Source organism: Trichomonas vaginalis, chromosome V (genome assembly GCF_026262505.1).
Source record: "Trichomonas vaginalis G3 chromosome V, whole genome shotgun sequence".
Taxonomy (NCBI): Eukaryota; Parabasalia; order Trichomonadida; family Trichomonadidae; genus Trichomonas; species Trichomonas vaginalis.
The window spans coordinates 668,775-684,153 of NC_067207.1; the positions used below are offsets into that span (position 1 = coordinate 668,775).

Here is a 15,379-nt window from a genome sequence, read left to right on the forward strand (position 1 = left end):
AGTCTGTTTCTTTTTTGAGATACTAGCCGTTCCATTTCTATGAAAAGTGACTTTGTAGTTAGGGTTTGTATTTCCAGACCTGGCACTTTCTATTATTGAATTTTTCTCTTCATCTGTAAGTTCTTTGACAGGTTTTGACAATGGTTCTGAACTTTTTGTTTGTGGTGTCAAATCTACCGTTTCAACTTCTTCGGTCATTTCATCTCAGTAAAAAATTTTAGTTTGGTTTGTTTTCAACTGGTTGTTTAGGTTTTTTAAGTCGGTCTAAAACTTCTTGAGGTATAGGAAGAACTTGACAAACACGTGGTTGTGTAACTGCTGGAAGTCGACAAATCCATCTTGAACCCATTTGTCTCAATGCTGTATTGTTCATTTCATCTCAGTAAAAAACTTTACATTCCCCACGTTTGAGGCGGTTGAGGTTGGTTATTGTTTACCCATTGTTGTGCATGGTTATATCTCTTGTTAAAGAATCTTTCACCTTGGTCCATGTAGTGTCCTGCTTGGTTATAGTAGTCATTTGCTTTGTTTATAGTAGTTTCCTGCTTGTCTTCCTACATTGTCCATCCATCCTTGAACTTTTCCTCTTGTTTCAGGATTTGGAATAAGATTTGCTGCATCTCGTGCTACATCCAACCTTTCTGTACAGTTTGTATAATAGGTTGTGCTTTCTCTTTAAGTATACCTAATGTACTCAAAATCTTCCTTCCAACTCCAAATACACCTCTAGCTATTGTTCCAACTGCGGGCAAAAATCTGGATGCAACTCCTGCTAATGCGCCAAATAAACCCATTTCTTATAGGGTAAAAATGACGAATCCAAACAAGGACCCCTATGTTTCTAAGGCAACAAAGAAAGCACTCATGATAAAAATCTTTAGTTACACACCAATGCTTGGTTTATGGATATCTTGGAAAACATTCCGAGAGTTAGAACAATGGACCACCATACTGGCTAATATTTGTTGGTCAAAACACAAGATACTGTGAAGCTATACCATTACAGTCCAAAATATTTTAGATGTAAAAACTGCTTTGACAATATTCGTTGACAAATACCATCCAACAAAACTGACATCTGACTGTGAACGTTTCTCAAATCAGACGATATTAAAAACTATCTGCGTTCAAAAAATGTAAACCAATATTCATTGTCGACCAAAACCATTCTGCTCTGGTGTCATTGACAGTTGTATAAAAATCTTAAGAGACTTAAACCAACCACAAGGTGGTGAAGCAAATGAAATGTCATATGACGACAAATATAGACATTTCTCCATGGCAAAGATGAGACAAGTTTTAAATATTTACAATAGCCGTAAACAAAAAGGTTTGGGAAACCACTCCCCGAAGAAATGAAAAACAACCCTGACTTAGAGAAGACTATATATTTAATAGTTTAGTCAAAAGACAAAACAAGAAAGAATGCCAGCTTCAAACTTAAGAAAGGTGACAAAGTAAAAATAGAAATCCTAACGGCGACCCATATGAAAATACTATTGACTATGACAACAATGGGAACTCGACAGGTACTCGCATTCGTGTTCGTAAAAATAGAAGAAAGTATACAAGAGAATATTATGAAGTTTTAGGCAAACATGGCAAAATGTACAGACTGCAAGCAGAAGATAAAACTACTATTGTCAGACCTCGTTTCAAACTTGTCAAAGTTCAAGGTGGTATACTTTCAAAGACAGTTCCTAACAAATATAAGACAACTCCTGACGAATATGCTAAAGAAGTTGAAAATGACGACTAAGCAATTCTATACCATGCGTAAACTGTCATGTAAGGTGGCATGTAGTCTTTACTTGTCCCGTTGTTTGATATCCTGTAATGCGATGTGTATGGCTTCCCTCCCTGAGTGTCATCTCCAGTAACAATTTATAGCAAACTTAACGTCGTCTTTAACATCATATCCTTTACCTTTTGTCATTCCTGTCCAATCCCAATATCTATGCTTATGCCAACCTGCTTCAGCTGTAGTTAAATTTATGTAGTGACTGTGTGCAGGTAGGTTTTCACCTGAAATCGTTTTACTTCCACCTGTTTCCTTTGAAGAGTTTGCACAATACAAAAACCTGTCGACTATTTGAGTCCAAGTTCCAAAACCAAGTACTACTTCTGGTCTGGTAGAGTTCATTGACGTATAAATAGAACCTATAGGATATACTGTTTGAAGTATTTCTGTCTTTAATGTTTGAAGCTCTGTTTTGTCTGCTTTTTTATATAACTTTTCTTCAAGTTCATTTACGTCAGAGATGCTATGTCTATGATATTTTTGTGGGTATGTTCCTTCTGTCCATGTGAAAAATACTCTTTTGTTGCATCTACATATCCTTTTATCCATGTCGAGTCTGCTTTTGTATTCCTTAACTCTGTAACACCTTTCTCAAGCTCTTTCAACTGTTGTCCATCTTCCATTAAACCTCTGGTATGACTTGAAACCGTTTGTGTCAACATATCTACAGTTTCTTTGTCGGCTTTAAGGTCTAAACATCCTGAAACCCACCCTGTATTGGCTTTACCTTCTAAAATCTTCGATGTCCGTTCATGGTACCATTCAACCCTTTTTATAATTTCATTGTCTTTTTCATCCACATATTCCTTATCTGCCTTCTTCACTAACCCACTAGCCAGATATGCTAACTCATCGTCAACATACTCTTTGTCAGCTTTCTTTTCAACATCCTCTTTTGTTGCATATGTTGCATCTGCTCTGTCATGTTCTTCTTGAACTTTTTCAATGACATACTCTTTGTCAGCTTTGTTGTCAATATCTGCTTTCAAAAGAAGTTCATCTATAGGTTTCTCGTTTAAAGTTCTTTTTGTTGGATTTATACAAACAGTATGGTTCTTACTGTCTTGAAACAGAAACTCGTCTGTCATGGGTTTATCGTCAGTTTTAAGTTTCCTTCTTTCAATGACTCAGATATCTTAGAATAGTTTGAAAAGTTTGTTGTGTTCTTATTTAGAGCTTGCATAATGAGTTGTCGGTTGTGTTGTATTTCTCTCATAGACGCTGTTTCTTTCGACATTTTTATTCTAGATAAAATATGCTTTCAATAGAAAAAGAAAATTCAAGAGTTGCTACAACTAAACCATTAGATGAACTTTTTACGAATGTCGGTCAAAAGTTTGAGACAGAGACCGTAAAGCATGAAGGCTATCGTTTTGACTACCCATTAAGATGGCTAAGAGACCCATCTGTCACAAAAGCTATTGGCTTTCGTAGAATGAAGTTTGTGTCTGTAGAAGATAAAAGTTTTCCATTTATTGTAAGGTTTCATATAGATTATATATCTGAAGGGAAACGAAAAATGTGGGAAGAAATTGAGCTAATACAAGTTGACCTTTCATCTTCTCTACAGACTGCGTTAAAAAATATAGAAGATAAAATAAATTCATGTTATGCAAAATATGCTGATGAATATGCAAATACCGAGAGCACACTTTATGTGAGAATTGTATATGACAAACAAAATTCACAAGTGTCATTTCAAATCTACGAAGACAATCCAAAGAAAGACGAACAAATATATACAGAATTCACTGCAATGTCATGGTATTATTTGCAAAGAATGTTAAATCAGAAAGTCGAACTTCCTTTAGCAAATATTTACAGTCGATATGCAAGAGATGAACCATATTTATTTAAAGATGTTTTCGACCCAGCTGCTATTATAGTTCATGCTTCATTTTCTGGCGCCCAAAACTCTTTCTTATGCTTGGCAAATGACTTTTACGAAAAACCTACAAAGTTATACGAACCACCAAGTGGAAGTATTTCAGACTTTCAAGTATGGTTTACTACAGATGGAAGAAAAAGAATAATTCCATTATACCATGCGTTTTACTTAGAACTTAGTTTCATATACAACTACTATCGAACAGTAAAAATATAATTTTTTAATACGGTTGAGGTGTTGGATTTGGTTGCCAACTAGACTGTGGTGCAGGTTCAGGCTGTTGTATAACAGGAGCTTGCTCTTCTGGTTCAGGGTCTTTGGGTATAATACCAACGAACTGACCTACTCTTTTACCAATATTTTTGACACCGTTCCAAATTCCTCTTCCTACGGTTTTTATTCCATTCCATATACCTCTTCCAACATTTCGAAAGAAGTTTCCTATCTTACTGAAGAAACCCATTTTACTATATGTAAAAATCTAATGTCCGCCTAGTCTCTTACGTTTCCTGTTGAGTTCCATAGCATTCTTTAACTGGAGCTCATACATTCTGTTTCTCCTCTGGTAGAAAACATATTCTGGGTCAACTCCTGTGTTCGCGTCATCTGCATAAAGTTGTTTATATCCCACTTCAGGGTTTGTATAAAACTCTTTCCATCTCATATTTGCATACCATGGTGGCAAACCTAACGCAGCGTCATTTGACATGGCAGTTTGCATTTGTACATCTGTTGGCACTTGACCATAGTTTGCCATTGCAGTTTGTATTCTAACTTCATTTGGAATATTCTCTGGGTTTGGTTGTCCAGGTTGCTGTGCATTCGCTAAGTTCTGTGCGTCCATTTAATATTAGATAAAAATATCTCTTACGAGTACATATACTGAACATTTGCAGGCATTGGTTCATCTTCATATTCTCTATATCTTTCTGCCACGTCAAATAAGTAAATGACACAATGGAAAAAACCTAAAACAAGTAGTCCTATTTCAAACCACATTTACTTACTATAAAATTTCTTTGTTATGACACTTTCTCCAGTTTATAGGACCTCTCTCATATTCTATCTTGTCATATATAAACTCATAGTCATGTATGTCCTCTAACCATCTCATGACACTTTCCAAACCACTTTTATCGGATGTAAAGTAAAAGCATGGATGGTTATGTAAAACGTCTAAAGTTTCTAAAGAGTCTCTCAAAGTCCAGTCTACTTGGTATTGAAAATCCCATGTGTTATAGAACGGTGGGTCCACCATAAAGAAAACATTTTCCTTGTCTTTATATTTTTCATACAACTCTGTCCAATGACATCTCACAAACTCTATACCCTCAATATATTTTTCTATGTCCTCTTTGAAAACATTTGTATAATTGAGATATAAAACTTTTGACATAAGTGTTTCAATGTCATGAACTCTTATAGCACCACTATATAATAGTCTAGCAGATATACTATCCCAGTCTATATATTCTGCTTTTTTCAAAACCTCTCTCACAATATTTTTCTTATCTAATGGTATACGTTCCATCTTACCTATAGGTATCTTTTCTTTTAACTCTTTCAATATTTTGTTAGTGTCTGGAATATGTTTGAGACGGTTCATATAGTTGTCGAAGTCATTGCATATAATCTTTGAGTCAGGAAATACAGTATGGCACAAATGGGATATATAGAAACTTCCACCGAACAATCTACAAATGTTAGACCATTCGGTAGTTTCTTAAGTTCTCTCAATATAATATCTTTACATTTACTCTTATTTCCAAAGAACGGTAACTTTGTAAAATTCATTTATATATAATAATAAAAATTTTTTTCCTGAAAAGTGACAGAAAAGTGACAAAACATGTACGAAGAAGTCTTGAAAATTCAAGAGGGTAGAAAAGAGGTTAGAAAAGAGGTTATATCTAACCTTCTACCCTAAACATTATTTTTGTCTGATTTTACGAAGAAGTCTTGACAAAACATGAAAACATATATAATTTGTGAAAAGCTCCTGGAAGACCCGTATATAAGAACTTCATTTATACTAAACATCTTCGGGGCTAGAGGGCACGAAGTGCCTGGAAGCCCCACTACCTTTTTTTTTTTTTTTTTTTTTTTTTTTTTTTTCTACACATTTTGTTGATACAAGTATCTCAAAATTTCTGATTCTTTTCAATCGGATCCCATATTTTCTGAAATTTACAATTCTAATCCAATATTTACACCATTCAATTTTTATTTTGAATATTTCATCGATATTATATTCTTAGTGGAAATTTAATTATTAACTTGTATTAATATAACACTATTATTGTTGAATAATTTTAAATCAAAATTCAATGAACTCGTTAAAATTAGCAAATATTATGGCATAATCTAACTCTGAATAACTAGCCACAAAAATCATTTATTATTAATTATTAAATTTAGTGGTTGAAAGAATGTCAGACGATAGATATTGTTCGGTCGTATCCGAAGCTTCACCGGAGATTCAGAACCAAATGACAATAACTAATGATATTTTTTTTAATTAGTCTAAAGTATTGTGAATGCACTGCTCCAAAGCTTAATTTACCAAATAATTATCCATGTATTGCAAGTTTTTTTATTGCTGATATAAAATATTTAGCTAAAATATTAATAATATATGAAAAATTATAATAGCTTTTTGCCGATCAAAAATATTTCCTTTTTATCATAAAAATCGGGATATAAGATAACCTACCTTAAAGCTTAGTAAAAAAATTTCAATAGACTGGAAGTATCGAAGATTTCAATATCATTAATATCTTTACAACAACAGAAGATACGAGTAATACTCGAAATCGCGTCACCTCACTTTCCGACACCCTTCAGCCCTGCAATTCCTAAAGAAAGAATGAAATTTATACAAGGCGCCTACAAAAAACTTGATACCGATGGTGATGATGTTGTAGATATTGACGAGCTTGATACTCGCTTCGGAGATGGAGACTTTGTTAATTTCTTCGGCAGAAGAATGACAAAAGAAATATTTAAATCACACATGATGAAATGCTTTGATGCTGATAGAGATGGAAAGTTCCAACTTTCTGGATTTAGTACATATTTCCAAGAATATAGCCAATATATTAAGTCTGATGAAGAATGGGCAAATGTTATGAATGGAATGTGGGGATTAGCCCAGTAATTCCGCGTACTTATTTTTTATTTATATTTTACTACTTGCTCTTTTCTAAATAATTTACTTATTTTTGAATTACAAAATCACAACAAATTAATGTTAAATTCTTGATTTTTATTCACGGTTCATCAAGTTATTTCTCTTTCGTGGCAATAAAATATAAAAAATTAGTATTGAGCAATCTAAAAAATTCATGATTTCAATAAGAAATCATTTATTTGATATTTTGTTTGTTAAAATCACTATTATCATCCATAAATTTAATGAAATTAATAAATGTTGTAAAAATGGACCGCATAACACTCTATATTTGAACATCTTAGCTAATTTACAGCGGATAATTATTTCAACATAGGATATTGAATGGAAAAATCTAGTTGGAAAAAGAATGAACATTTGTTCAACCAATTATAAAAAATTGTCGATCCAAAATTTTGCAAAGTAAATATTATACACTCATTTTAGAAAATTTTCACATATGTGCCAAAAGATGACGCATATTTAAAAATGCGTTGAAAATGCCAGACCAATTGATGATTTTTAATTTAATCTCAAGTGAAAGAATCAAGAGTATGAATAGCTTATCTGCGAATAAAACTCTTAATGACCTATATAAAAAAAGGAAAATAATTTATCAATATAAAATCATTTGATCATGTATAAATTTTATTTATTAAATTCCATTCTGATTCATAATCGAAAATATCAGATAAGAAAGAATAGCATCTTATATAGAAATATTATTCTTTTGCGCCGTGTGAAATAAGAACTTCAGCTGTTTCTTCATTATAATACTTTGCTGCATAATGAAGAGCAGTTCTTCCATCATTATCTTTTTCATTGATGTCTGCGCCATGTGAAAGAAGAAGTTCAGCTGCTTCTTTACGATTATTATATGCTGCAAGATGAAGAGCGGTTCTTCCATATTTATCTTTTTCATTGATGTTTGCACCATGTGAAAGAAGAACTTCGACTATTTCTTTACATTTATTATATGCTGCAAGATGAAGAGCGGTTCTTCCATCATTATCTTTTTCATCAATATTTGCACCATGTGAAAGAAGAACTTCGGCTGTTTCTGCTTTATTATATTCTGCTGCAGTATGAAGAGCGGTCTTTCCATCTTCATCTTTTTCATGAATATTTGCACCATGTAAAAGAAGAACTTCGGCTGTTTCTTTAGAATTATTCTTTGCTGCAAGAAGAAGAGTTGTGTATCCATCATTATTTTTTTCATTGATATTTGCACCATGTGAAATAAGAACTTCTGCAATTTCTTTATTATTAAGTATTGTTGCAGTATGAAGAGCAGAGTCTTTATTATTATCTTTTTCATTGATATTTGCACCATGTGAAATAAGAAGTTCGACTATTTCTTTATTATTATTCTTTGCTGCAAGAAGAAGAGTTGTGTATCCATCATTATTTTTTTCATTGATATTTGCACCATGTGAAATAAGAACTTCTGCAATTTCTTTATTATTAAGTATTGTTGCAGTATGAAGAGCAGAGTCTTTATTATTATCTTTTTCATTGATATTTGCACCATGTGAAATAAGAAGTTCGACTATTTCTTTATTATTATTCTTTGCTGCAAGAAGAAGAGTTGTGTATCCATCATTATTTTTTTCATTGATATTTGCACCATGTGAAATAAGAACTTCTGCAATTTCTTTATTATTAAGTATTGTTGCAGTATGAAGAGCAGAGTCTTTATTATTATCTTTTTCATTGATATTTGCACCATGTGAAATAAGAAGTTCGACTATTTCTTTATTATTATTCTTTGCTGCAATATGAAGTGCGGTTCTTCCACAATCAATTTTTTCATTGATATTTGCACCATGTGTAATAAGAAGTTCAGATATTTCTTTGTAATTTCTATCTACTGCAATACGAAGTACCGTTTGTCCGCAAATATCTTTTTCATTAATATTTGCACCATGTGAAAGGAAGTATTCGCAAAAGGATGGAATATTAAACATCCATGAATAAGCAAAGCATTTGTTAATATAATTAGTTTGATCGAAATAAACTAAAAATGATTCAAGATTATTGTAATTTCCACAATAACATAAATCAATCTTCAAATTGTATTCATTCATCAAGAATGTAATAAAATCAATGTTGTGTAAAATAATAGCATATCTCATGCATTCTCTATTTGGAGTTTTATATTTCAAACATTCACTCATGATCTCTTGATTTCCACCTAAAAATGATAATTCTAGACATGTTTGAGTTATTTTTGAGTCAAATTTCGTTCTTAAAAACTTAAAACAATCAACTGCTCCATGGTAACAACATAATTCAAGTAATGAATGTCCTTTCCTAGAATATGGATATAAATCGCTTTTAAGTTTTTGTTTTTTATCAAATCCATCTCTTTCTGTGAATGTGATGAATCTTTCTTTGTCATTATTCATAATTGCTCTGTAAATTACATTTTCTGCATGAATGTCCAGATTTTTAAATTTAATCTTTTCGAAATCAACAGATTCGTCTAATTTAATACTGTATTCTTTGTAAAACAGGTATATAAAAGCAGACTCAACATTATTGACCGCTTGAACATGATAATCATCATATATAAGTTTGGCAAGAGATAAATATGACTTTGTATAGCGATTATTATACTGAATGATATTTGAAATATCTTTCATGATCTTATTAGGTGGATATTTCTTTGAATCAATCAATTCTGTTTTGATCATTTTGTAAATCTCGTTTAATTCTTCGTCTTTTCCCGTTTTTAGCTGATACAGTGCATTGTATGAATCGATGTAGTACTTATAGATACCTCGCAATTTGCTGTATTTATTCGAATCAATGTCTTGGTCAGACATTAATAATTTTAAAAAGGACCCAATTTTACCTTACCATATAAATCATTGGGAGAAATGGATGCTATACAATACATATGTAAAAAAACAAAAACCAAAAGATTTCGGATATAATAACGTATTTCTTTCTCCAAAGGAGATAATTATTTAAACATTCTATGAATCTGACTAACAAAGATCAAGTGGTGGAAAATCAATCAAGAGAATAACATATGTCTGGTCGAATCAAATTCTTCGAAGTTTACAAATTGTAAAGTTCGATAAGGCAAAAAAAGTTTTAAAAAAATGCAAGATTTTGAAGCAATTATCACTGATTTTGAGAACCAGTTGGCAAAGGCTGATGATGTTTTATATGATTCAGTTGACATATTTCAAATTGTTAGCAATTCTCTTTCAGTTTTAAAAATATTAAATTCAAATCTTCCAATCGAATTGTATGTTCAAGTTCATTCTGAATGCCTTACATATTTCTCCGCGTTTCAGAAATGCATTTCTGACAAAAACAAGTTTTCACAAGAACAATTACAAAAAGCTTTCGATTTTGCTTTTCAAAATGAAATTTTGATTCCACGACTTTATACTGCATTGCTAATTTCATCTGCTACCGAAGATATCAATCAAATAAACAAAGCTTTGGGTTCATTAATTTCAGTTTTTCATCCGTTGCGTGGAATTGCGCTACGATTCACAGCTGTTACACTTTTTTCACGCAAACCAAATCTAATTTCTAATTTTGCGCAAATTAATTTTGACGAAATTTTACTTTTAGTTCCTCAATCCCTCAAATTATATCCAGATTCTGTAAAGCAAGTTAGTGAATGGCTTACTCCGAATATTTCGGTTGCTTTATTCTTTAAAGATTCCCGAGATTTACTTATTCAACATTTCTTTGCAGCATCAAAGTCTGTTAATCAACCGGATATATCTACAGCTATCTTAACAACGATTGAACAGAATATAGAACCACAAACTCTTGTACAAAACTTCAATAATTTCCAAAATTCAATAAATTACATTGGACATCCCGAGAAAACATCCGAACTTGTCGAAAATATTGTACGCCACAGTCCAAATTCGGCTTTAGGCTTTAATTTTATCAAAATTATAAATAATAGAAATGATTTTTCACTTTTAGTTACTCAATTAGCCTTGGACAGCAATGATTACGAGACAGTTAAGAACTGTGCTGCATTGTGGCCTTATGATGACGTCTTCAAATTGATTTTCTCAAAATGTGGACATAATAAATTTGCAAACATCGTTCCTAACATTCCAAAGAGCACTCCTATCACAGAAGTATTCTTGGAAACAGCAAATGACGATGTTCTCCCTACTGCATTCAGAAAAGTTTTGGAAAATGAGATGTCAAAGAGGTCTAGTACACTTAATGATGATATAACAAAGTTTGTATCCACATACGAACTCTCTGAATCGTTTTTGAGGACTGTTTTCGATGAACCTTATATTCCATACGGCGAAACCATGTTGAAATCAATTGTAAACCAGTGTGTTCGCAATAAAATGGATTATAAGTTTGCTCTTAACCTCGTGAAAGCCTCTGCGAATGTTCCAGACAAAACAAAAGTATCAATTCTTTGTGAGATCCTTCCTCCAAACGAAATCAACGAAATATTGCAATATGTTACAGACTTAGAAGGCTTCCAATCACTTTTGCCCCATTTATCTGCTTTTGATGTTACATCTGAAATAATTATTGAATTAAATAAGAAGTTCCTTACAGATGTAACATTTGATATATATTCTCTTGCCGTTTGTGCTTACTTCAACAAAGGTTTTGTTGAAGAATCTATAGATGTTATGAAAAGTTACGTAATTTTGGACCATCAGTGCCAAAGTATTGAATCTCAACTTGATATATACTTCAATGCTTTGTCTTTGATATCAATTCTTTCTGGATCTGATCAGAAAGTTATTAATTTCGGTACAGAAGTATTGGCTCATATCAAAAACGTTGTTGATTATTTAGGCAATCTCGATTTCCCGATTGCAACTCCAGATAAAGTCAAAGACTGGCTTGAAATACTTACTGTTTCTAATTCTCATATATACTCTTATGATTTTGCTATTATTTCTAATATATTTGATAAATATAAATAAATGTACGAATTCTTTCAAATAATTAAAGTATTATTTTTTGAGATGTACCAAAAATTGTTTGATATATGGAAATTCCAGTAAGAATCTGATTTTTATTCCATTTTAGGATTACTCGAAACTGATATTGGCCAGATAATAAAGGCATGTAAATGATCCTAACAGCATCTTCAAAATTGAAACAATGTTTTTATTGGAACAAATCTGTCTCATCTAAAAAAGTCCAAATTTTGAATTGAACATATGGATTTTGCTATATTGAATGGTCTGTATCAAATATTTTAAGAAATATGTTGATTCGGCCAGTTAGGATATCAAGAACTGGTGAAATTTATATGAATTCAAGACCTGAACATTCATAACAGTGAAATATTTGATTTAAATTTTAGATGTTTATGGAGTTAAGACAGCCAACTATCATAAAATCCATTAATTGCTTAAATGGAAGATAATCAATTCTGCATTTTTTGTAAGATTCAAGAAATTTACAATAAATTTTTGAACTCCTTATTCAAGATTTGAGAAAAATAAAGTCAAACAGTAAATTTACTTTGAAAGAAAATAATAATAAATAAGTTTAAAATCAGAAAACCTGCGACCATAGATTTTCTAAATAGGGAATCAAAACATTTGGCCGCTGCTAGCACGTGCTGGAATGTGTGATGGCACCATTGCAGCTGCGTTTATCGATTGTGCTATGTAAGGCTTTTGCTGTAAAGCTTTAATATCTGATTGTTCGAAATTACCGAACAAATCCAAGTCCATATCAATTGAGATAAGGGACTCTGGTAAGTATAAGCGACATTGCGTTTCAAAGACTGTAGCGTTCGTAGGAAAACCGAATTGTAAGTTTGAGGTTTGACGCTCAGGTTCTTCGTATTCTTGTTCATTTTGATCAAGAAACCGATCTTTTTTATCATCTTTTTGAATGAGAGCTTGGACAATTGCATCCCATTCTTTATAATCGAGAATTGCAGTTTTAATAACAGATGCATCAACATTGTTAAAGATGAGCTGTAATTCTTGGTAATAAGATTGGAATAAAAGATCGTTTTCGTTTAATGAGTCTTCCATGCCGTTGGACATGAGAACAACTGTCAAAACCGTCCAATTTTACAATATTTGATGTGAGGTATTTTCATATCGAAAATATTGATCCTGATATTCATTGTTCAATATTTTGCGCAATTAGACCTCTCAGAGTGAATTATTAGCGGAAATTTACCAAAAATTTTCCAAGGAAAATGATTTCAATCAATCCTATTGGTTTTTTGTAGAGCTAACAAATTCGATCCATAAAGATTATTGTCACTTTGATACTAATTTTTTTCGAAAAATCCTATCTGGTAAATATAATAGATTAGATGTTGATCGTCTATCTAATTTGCATCAACACAATTGAGGCAAATACTTTATATTTAATAAGTATGAATATTTGTTGATAATATATTTTCATTTTCTATATTTAGTTAATTTAATGAATCATTTGCTGCCCAAAAGTCCAAACTAGCTAACCATTAACATGAATTTTGATTATGAAGCGTTCATAGCGGATCTGGGAACAAAAATTTTTTGGCAAAAATCAGATTTTTTTTATGTTCACGTTAATTTGCTTGAATACATATAATCAAAGAGGTATTTACACAGTAAAATTAGGCTCCACTAACACAGCGATTGAAATCAATCCAACAATCAACGGATCTTCTGTTTATTTTTCTCATTCTGATAAGAGCACATATTCAGCCCCTACATTAAGCTTCTCATTTCTAGACAAAGGCTACATGTACAAAACGAATGGATATTCCAACAGTGCCTTTTTATTCAAATATCCACACATTAAAATTTCTCTTGCTTCAAATTATGATACTGTTAAATTTAACATTTACATTTTAGAAGAAGGACTATGCCAATACTCATATTTAACATACGGAAATACAGAATTTGAAGTAAAACCGTATTCTTCAACAAATGTTTGTGTTTTCACACAAAATCTACCTGATTCAGTTGAGTTAACAAGTTCGTACAGCTCAATAACTTATTATGCCATTGAATCTAACTACGTTTTTGACTATTCTAAGAAAATTAAAAGTTTCAACGGCCCAACCGTACTTGTTTCCAAGTTTTCATCCGGATATACTACATGCAAATACAGCATCTACGATTCTACTGATAGAAGTATTAGCGGATCATGTGGTTATCATCAATTCCAAATTTTGACCGATTCAGGATTCATTTCCCAAGCATATTTCTCAGGAACTGTCTATTCTACATGCTACGGAAACTCCTCCTCAGGCAGTCGTTCTCGTAACACCTTTTTAATCATGTTCGCTTGTATGTTCTCATTTACTATTTTTGTTTCTATTTTTTGCTGCTACTTCGTATACAGAAAGCGCGTGTCTCATGTGCGTGACTCTAACTTATCACAACAGCTACAGGAACCACTCAACTCCTCATTCTACCAACAGCAACAAGGTCAATTAATTGATTATCCAGATCCACAAATGCAGTATCTGCAAGGCAACAAAAACCAGTATCAGCCTCAACAAGTCATGAATCCATACCAAGGTGCTCAACAACCATTTCCACCGATGAATAACTCTCCTTACGCTCCACCTCCTGTTTCAACACAGGACCAACTTGTTAACCCTTATTCAAATGTAAATTCTGTTTATTAAACATATTCTTTTTGATTTTGACTAGTAAATTAAAAGAAGTCACTAAGTTTGAAATAATCAAATGCATATAATCAGATCTGATATCAATCGAATCTTCTTTTTCATACTTGAACAAATACTTAAGTGATGTTTCGAGAATTGCTTCAACGACTGGTGACTTAAATTTATCCATATCTGGAAGAGTTTGGATATAATGTTTGAAGAAGTCACTAAGTTTGAAAGAATCAAATGCATATAATGCTGATAGCATTCAAAATAAGTTGATATAAAGTATAATGAATATCATCATGTTCGAGATGATCAAATAAATGGAAAATGCAATTTGTGATCTGATCAAAATGTTCATAACTTTTCAGGTTCGGATCCTCTAAAAGCATTGAGTCAACTTTCAATGCAAAAACAACAAACATCTGTATATAGATCAATACATTTGAACGTTCTGCAATCTTTTTCAGAATTTCATGGATTTTGTCCAAAACAAAATATTGATCTTTTTCTGTGATTGCATTCAAAATATTAAGAATGAATGTAGAAATAGAAATAACAATTGAATCTTCTTTTTCATACTTGAACATATACTCAAGTGATGTTTTAAGAATTGCTTCAACAAGTGCCGACTTAAATTTATCTATATCTGGAAGTGTTTGGATATAATGTTTGAAGAAGGAGAGAGGGTCAAAGTTGCTATTTGTCACTTTTCCACAAGAATATAATGGGGAAAAAGTTATCATATAGTTGATCTCATTCACTGAGGTGAGAGATGCATGTAGTGTAATGGGATAAACAGTTGGATTGCTGCTCTAAGTCCTAGGTTCGAGACACATTGGCTTCATTTTTCTCTTTTTTATTGACGTAAACTATTCAATTTTTGTGTTCTCCATTCAAATTTCAGAATTTTTTTTGCAG

General features: G+C 32.0%; 8 protein-coding genes and 1 pseudogene across 9 annotated transcripts, besides 2 other annotated features; 4 read left to right on the forward strand and 5 right to left on the reverse strand.

Moving 5' to 3' along the window:
- Positions 1-5,802: part of a mobile genetic element that runs on past the window's edge.
- TVAGG3_0257300 (uncharacterized protein) lies at positions 218-373 on the reverse strand (the record flags this gene model as incomplete). The annotated part of the gene is made up of 1 exon (XM_051228270.1): positions 218-373. One exon carries the CDS (start codon positions 371-373, stop codon positions 218-220), a length of 156 nt encoding a protein of 51 aa, XP_051098000.1.
- Positions 2,082-3,038, reverse strand: TVAGG3_0257310 (annotated as a pseudogene). Its single transcript has one exon. A coding segment is annotated over exon 1 (957 nt).
- TVAGG3_0257320 (uncharacterized protein) lies at positions 3,057-3,861 on the forward strand (the record flags this gene model as incomplete). Its single annotated transcript, XM_051228271.1, has 1 exon — positions 3,057-3,861. A coding segment is annotated over one exon (805 nt), but the record flags the coding sequence as incomplete, so codon positions are not given.
- Positions 4,171-4,533, reverse strand: TVAGG3_0257330 (uncharacterized protein; the record flags this gene model as incomplete). The annotated part of the gene is made up of 1 exon (XM_051228272.1): positions 4,171-4,533. The coding sequence occupies one exon, from the start codon at positions 4,531-4,533 to the stop codon at positions 4,171-4,173; it is 363 nt and encodes a 120-aa protein (XP_051098002.1).
- Positions 5,704-5,802: a terminal%2Cinverted (terminal inverted repeat of Maverick-3 transposon ID:TVAGG3_0257160).
- A 725-nt stretch (positions 5,803-6,527) lies between these two features.
- Positions 6,528-6,927, forward strand: TVAGG3_0257340 (calcyphosin family; the record flags this gene model as incomplete). The annotated part of the gene is made up of 1 exon (XM_001324171.1): positions 6,556-6,846. The coding sequence occupies one exon, from the start codon at positions 6,556-6,558 to the stop codon at positions 6,844-6,846; it is 291 nt and encodes a 96-aa protein (XP_001324206.1).
- Positions 6,928-7,580: 653 nt separating this feature from the next.
- TVAGG3_0257350 (ankyrin repeat and SOCS box-containing protein 4 family) lies at positions 7,581-9,686 on the reverse strand (the record flags this gene model as incomplete). The annotated part of the gene is made up of 1 exon (XM_001324170.1): positions 7,581-9,686. One exon carries the CDS (start codon positions 9,684-9,686, stop codon positions 7,581-7,583), a length of 2,106 nt encoding a protein of 701 aa, XP_001324205.1.
- A 264-nt stretch (positions 9,687-9,950) lies between these two features.
- On the forward strand, positions 9,951-11,809 carry TVAGG3_0257360 (uncharacterized protein; the record flags this gene model as incomplete). Its single annotated transcript, XM_001324169.1, has 1 exon — positions 9,969-11,801. The coding sequence occupies one exon, from the start codon at positions 9,969-9,971 to the stop codon at positions 11,799-11,801; it is 1,833 nt and encodes a 610-aa protein (XP_001324204.1).
- Positions 11,810-12,307: 498 nt separating this feature from the next.
- TVAGG3_0257370 (uncharacterized protein) lies at positions 12,308-12,884 on the reverse strand (the record flags this gene model as incomplete). Its single annotated transcript, XM_001324168.2, has 1 exon — positions 12,420-12,884. One exon carries the CDS (start codon positions 12,882-12,884, stop codon positions 12,420-12,422), a length of 465 nt encoding a protein of 154 aa, XP_001324203.1.
- Positions 12,885-13,393: 509 nt separating this feature from the next.
- TVAGG3_0257380 (uncharacterized protein) lies at positions 13,394-15,144 on the forward strand (the record flags this gene model as incomplete). Its single annotated transcript, XM_001324167.2, has 1 exon — positions 13,394-14,473. One exon carries the CDS (start codon positions 13,394-13,396, stop codon positions 14,471-14,473), a length of 1,080 nt encoding a protein of 359 aa, XP_001324202.1.
- Between the last annotated feature and the right edge of the window lie 235 nt (positions 15,145-15,379).